This window comes from Halyomorpha halys, unplaced genomic scaffold (genome assembly GCF_000696795.3).
Source record: "Halyomorpha halys isolate HHAL.00 unplaced genomic scaffold, Hhal_1.1 Scaffold434.1, whole genome shotgun sequence".
NCBI lineage: Eukaryota > Metazoa > Arthropoda > Insecta > Hemiptera > Pentatomidae > Halyomorpha > Halyomorpha halys.
In genome coordinates, this window is record NW_027114127.1 from 1,275,263 (window position 1) to 1,281,610 (window position 6,348).

General features: G+C 30.9%; 1 protein-coding gene across 1 annotated transcript in view; it reads right to left on the reverse strand.

Annotated features, from left to right (window-relative positions):
* Window positions 1-3,129: 3,129 nt before the first annotated feature.
* LOC106682698 (uncharacterized) overlaps window positions 3,130-6,348 on the reverse strand; it is a 66,454-nt gene continuing 63,235 nt past the window's right edge. The window contains exon 21 of the mRNA XM_014423706.2: window positions 3,130-3,438. Within this exon, the coding sequence (XP_014279192.1) occupies window positions 3,175-3,438 (264 nt within the window). The 3' untranslated portion in view covers window positions 3,130-3,174. The remainder of the gene's footprint in view (window positions 3,439-6,348) is intronic.

The following is a 6,348-nucleotide window of genomic DNA, read 5'->3' on the forward strand; positions in this document are numbered from 1 at the left end:
TACGGCCATCTTGTTTTTTTTGTATCACGAAGTTATTATAAACAATGAAACTTGGTTAGTTTGCTTTTTGGATAAACAAAGCAATGAATATTAAAATGATACATAAAATAAAACATATTAAAACCATTTATACATCAAAATATACTATTTACTAAAAAAGAGCATATTACAATATATATGTATATAGTTGAACATAAAAGTTAAATATAAGAAGATGGTCAAGGTTGCGGTCAAAAAAAGAACTAATAGTTTATAACTATTTAATCTCCAACATTTCGCCCCACTTTGATATATATAGTTGAACATAAAAGTTAAATTTAAGAAGATGGTCAAGGTTGCGGTCAAAAAAAGAACTAATTGTTTATAACTATTTAATCTCCGACATTTCGCCCCACTTTGATATATATAGTTGAACATAAAAGTTAAATATAAGAAGATGGTCAAGGTTGCGGTCAAAAAAAGAACTAATAGTTTATAACTATTTAATCTCCGACATTTCGCCCCACTTTCCAGGGCTGTTCAAAGCAAAAGGTTGAACAACAAAAATTTTTTTAATTTTTAGTAACTTTTGGTTACCCCACATTGAAGATAATTTTATTTGAGATTTTAATCCTCCTTATCAAGTCAAAGTAGTAACTTTTAGGAAAGAATTTTTTATTTCTTTTTGAGAAAATTAATTTAAATCTATTTTTTCTCATAATCTTTTTAATATATAAAATTAATACATTTTTAGTCTTACAAAAAAATTAGTTTAAATAAAATAATTAATGGATGCTTTATTTTTTTTTTCAGTTCATAAAAATAAATAAAATAATTTAAAATAAATTTCTCTTAAAATGTAATATATTTTTAAACATTTATTTGTCACTTATGAAACTGGAGTCCCGATACAATTATTCTCTTGAGTAGAGGTATTGATATAGAGTAAGAAAAAAAAAACAGCATTTATTTTTCTTATAATGACATCCAATGAATTTATCGTATCGTTCAATAGATTTTAGATCACTATATGGGTGATTTTTTAAAACATAACAATTGTAGTATGTCCTTCAAATTGGTGCAACATTATTTTTTATCATGTTCTACGTTATGTAATTAGGTTTTTCATCCTTGTTTATAATATTCATTAAAAAATTATTTCTTCTAATAACAAATTTTTTCATGGTCTCAAAACCTTCGGATATTATTTCTAATAACTATAACAAAATCAGTTTCAGGTAAGTTCTCTTCTGTAAACTTGGAATATATCCATTTTTTTTTATGACAAAAAAAAGTCATGATACGCTCTCTCTGCGGTTTGGTCTCAACTGCATACTTTTGAGAACATTCCTAATTACTTTTAAGGAACTAACCATCCAGACACAATCAAGAATTGGTGTTTTTTAATCTATCTTTTTATTCTTTATTAAAAACCAAAAACCTAGTAAAAAAAGTTATAAAACAAATCTACCAGTGCTTTTAGGGTTAAATAACTTTTGGCCCAACCATACAATTTTTATTTATAATACAGAACATAATAAAAAACCAAAATAAAAATAATGCAATAGATAAGAAGAAGGCTGTCAGTAATCTAGACCAGTTTGATTTTGAGGCCCTATCTAGTCCCAGTCAGCTATTTTACAGTGAAACTCTTTATTTATTATGAATATTTTCAAGAAGTAAAACTAACTTTCCAGTGAGTTTGAAGTATGCGAAAATCCTTTAGCCATATGATTTTATATGGCATATGATATTCAAATAAAAGATAAACCACTATCTGAATTGAGTGACCTAAAATGGATAGGTGACTTAGCGTTCCTAGTCGACCTTACAGGCTATTTGAATGATTTAAATTTGAAACTTCAAAAACAAAGACAGTTAGTAAATGATTTGTACAGCCATTTGAATGCGTTTCAGAACAAAATCCGTTTGTGGGAGGCACAGATGCTGTCTGGTAACAGTTACCATTTCAATACAGGTGTCTCATTGATTTCGGTGTCACTATTTTAATTTCGTAGTTTGTAATAATTCCAAATTTCACGATTTAATTATAATGCTGTACCTATTTTTTTTCGTTTTATTTTAATAAATTGTATTATAATATCAATGTCGTATTATTTCATGTCTGATATATATCGTTAAACTTATGAACACTACTTTTAAACGCGGCGCGAACGTATTTGCACATTAAAGTTTGGCCCACATGTCAAAGGTTGCCCATATCTGCTATAGGTATAGTACCCTGTAGGACGAGGTTGCCATCCTTAGAGATATTACAGTCCCGTAAATCTCATCCTATTTATTCAGCTCCTAATCAACTACCGTACCTATATTGAACACACATTGTTCAGCCCATCTGGTCAAGAATAATTATCAATAAAAAATTGGAGTCAGATTTAACACAACCTCGACACCGGTATCCGGTGGGATGACAGTGTAGCTTTGATGATTAATTTTTGTTAGGTGTTTCTTTAAGCAGGGATGTGTTACCCAAGGGAACAAAAGAGAAGAAAGCTTCCTAAGGTCCCAAATAGGCTGGTTAGGTCTAACCTGAGTCCCATTTGAGCTTATTTAGGAATTTCTCGAGAAATACCTATATAGTTTATTATAATAATAGCTTAATCTTAACAAGCGATACAGCCGACCGACTTCGATATCTCGGTTTACCAATGTGATATAATTAGTCGTCTCTCCTACCCCGATATTGCGATCCTAACACACACCTCGAGATCTCTCTTCTCTAAGCGAATCCTGTTAAGTGTTAATGAAACACGTACATACAATAAGTTATACAAATTACCGTACGGTTTCGAGTCGCTTTGAGTCCAGTTGATGCGAGGTCATTCTAAGGGATCGTTTCTGCCTCAGAATGGGTGGAATTCCCAGTTAAAAATGAAACTGGGTTATAGTTCAAACTTATTATCACGGATTCTTAACAATCATAATCAATCTTTTTTGTGCAAGCCATATCTGAGCGCGTCTTTATACATCTAGGAATAAACCCACAAAGGGTTTTTGTTTAATTTAAAAGAAACACTACGATATAGTACCTTATGTTTGATAAAAAATACCTGGTATATTTCATTCGTTGGTTAATACTAGCATAATTATGGATTAACGTCTATCATAAATAAACCGTGATAAGTTCTCTACATTCATTTTATTTTTATTGTTTCTCCTAAGAAGAAAAAATCTTCACCTTTTTGATGTTGCATGTGAGTGGACAGCAAATCGTGATGTAGATGACAGTGCAGTCAACGGAGGCGATGTATGGTCATGTCTGTGCAATGGATTTGAGAGCTTGTCTTTGGCAGTTGAATTTGAATCCAAGGTGTAAAGTTCAGTAAGCCTTGTGCAATCGGTCCTCCAGTCCATTAGCCAGTTCTGCATCTCCTCAATGTAAACAGCCAGTGCCAGCTTGCCCAGCTGGCAGATTTTCATAGCAGATCTAATAAGTGCCTAAGGGACACATGAATTTAATTAGCTTAATTCTTAACTTTAATTAAATAATCAAATTAAATTAAATATAGGTAAAGATTTTAGAATATCATAGATGTTGGAGCAACCAAACAGCGAATTTAGCACGAAAAAATTAAAATGTTGAATATTTAAATGGAAATATTTAATTACCAAACTAGACTAGTGAGTGAAATTGAACCCGAAAAATTTGACTTAAATTTTAACATTAAACATTCAGTAGGACCAGTTAAAACGAGATCTAAGTATCCTTGTTTCTAATTTATACAGAATCTTCTACATTATATGTTAAATTATCGCAGAATGGAAGTATTCTCGTAAAATAAGGGCTACTGAAGGTACGTCCCTACTAAAACAAACGTCCTCGTCCACCGGTACGTCCGCTTCATCTCGGCAACAAGAACTGTTACTCTACCTCAGGCTCTCTTACCTAGACCTCCTCTATATACGTCAGTGTCCAGGACTCATCCCCTGGCACGGCCGTTCCTTTCTTCTTAACTTACTATGGAACTCGCCTTGTCGAGTGCCTTCTGTAAAGTGGTTATTAGGCTGGAGAGCCATCCGACAACATTGACATGATCATAAAATTGAATAAAGTATTGATAACTGTTGTCAAAGAAAATGTTCTGTAGAAACATTGATTTTAAAAAGCTTCAGATTTGAGTCGATAAGAATTAATTGAAAAAAAATGTATCTGGTAAATTAATAAATCTAACCAGTTCCAAAAATCGTATTTTTCAGTATCATTACTTAAACATTGTCTCGAAGATTCGCTCGTCCAACAAGGGTGTCCTGAGTATATTTATGAAAAATATAGTAATTTGAACTCTACCATATTGTTACTGTAAACAAATAATTTAAAAAACATAATTTGTTTTCGTAAAACCATATTTTGGAGTTAGCACTTCCAAAATCTGATTTTCCAAATCTAGTGATAAGCATAAAAGGTAAAACAATCGACTATATTGATTGAAATAAATAGTTAATAGAAATTTGGAGGAAAGGTGGGTTCTATCTGTCTTCACTATCTCAATATAGGAATATAACGCAAATGGAGTGGCTAATGTTGATAATGTTTCGTTTGTGGTTGTTTATTGGTGTTAAACATCATTTGTGATTAAAGCAATTTATTCCTTATTTACTTTTGCTTACATTTGTTTTATTTTATTTATTTATATTTTTTTAATTGTATCATTATTTATTTTTTGAAGTATATATACTTTTTTGTCTGTTCGATGTTATATTTGTGTCAGTAAAACTATTGAATATAAAAACTGAAATAGTAATTTTATTGTTTTCTCATCGTCTCAGAGGGTTTTTGAAATATCCGAGTTTAATCCTAAACTATTGAGGTGTGATGTGAAATATGGGCATTCTTGTAAAATATAGCTAACTGTCAAATTTTTGTTGCAATACTAGCAGTTCGGAGGCCTTTGTTTTGAAATAAGATAGGAGTGGGTGAGCCTCGTGTGACCTATTCTTAGCCTGGTCAGTACGGCCTCCTCTCTACGCCATTTGCGGCTGGTATCCCAGGGCTTGACGCCCTTTCTAATAATTATTAGTTTACTCTTTGGACTTTCATTCCACAAAGATTGTCATCAATCTTTGATTTCCTTTCCAAGGGAAATACTGACTTTCTCAAATCTTTATGCTCATTTCTGACGAAACCAAAATTACTTTACCCTGTTAATCATGTCTTGATAGGAAATTTATGTGTCCTGTAAACTATTTCAGTTGATTGACGGTATATAAAACTTTTATCAGGGCCTGGTCCCCCCGCAGTATTTAAGGATAACTCTTCCGTCGGATCATTGGTATATGATATCCACAGAAGAGATAGGAAATCGGAAGCAAAATATCGATATTGATATCGGTTAACAAAATCGATATAGATATTATACCGGCACTAAGGAGGTATAAAATGATAATAGCAAACCTATTTCATATCATACCTAATCAAAACATAAAAAATCTTAATAACGCTAGAGCAAAGCAACACCATGACAACCATAACATAACATAAAAAATATCACAACACCCATCTGACATTAACTAAAATACACTCGGCCACATTAATTGGATAAATCGTTTTCAGGAAAAAGGAGAACGATATCAATATTCCAATGTCTCATCCAACAATTTGAATTGTGGATATTAACAAATAATATAAAATTCAAATATTGACGTCCTCAACGTCAAAATATTCCAATATTTCTGCTTAATATCGAATGTAAAACATTGGTACCTCTTTATTTCATTAAGAAAAAATATTTTAAGATACAGATTTATATTTGCTGGGGTTAGTGGATGAAGGGGTTATGTTACAAATAGTAGATTGAAAAAAAAGAAACAAATTTCATTTTTTTTTTGTTGGAGCTTGTTATGTTTTGAAGTGTACATAACCCCTTCCACTTTTTGGTATCTCAGTTGTTAATTGGATTTTGAGGTTAAGAGTACCTCACACTAGGGATGGGATATCGAAATAAAAATATCGATAACGATATCGATATCAGATAGCAATATCGATATCGATATAATATCGGAACTAAAATATCGATATTTTAAAATATCGAAATATCTATATCGTAAATTTAACAAATTAAAGTAATAATTATAAAATGATAAACAGCAAGACATATGAAGACTTATTTGAACACCACGACTACCATATCATAAACTTACCAAATATAAATTAAAATATAATTGTTTTATTGAAGAAAATTTAAAAATAGAATATCGATATTTTATTTTGATAAGTACATATTTATTTTGATATTGCCTATTGTTGTAATCGACAGGGAATATGAGCATCAATATTCCGATATTATTTTATCGAAATATCGATATTTTGTTTAAAAAGACTAGAAAATTGTATAGTGATTTTAAAATAGG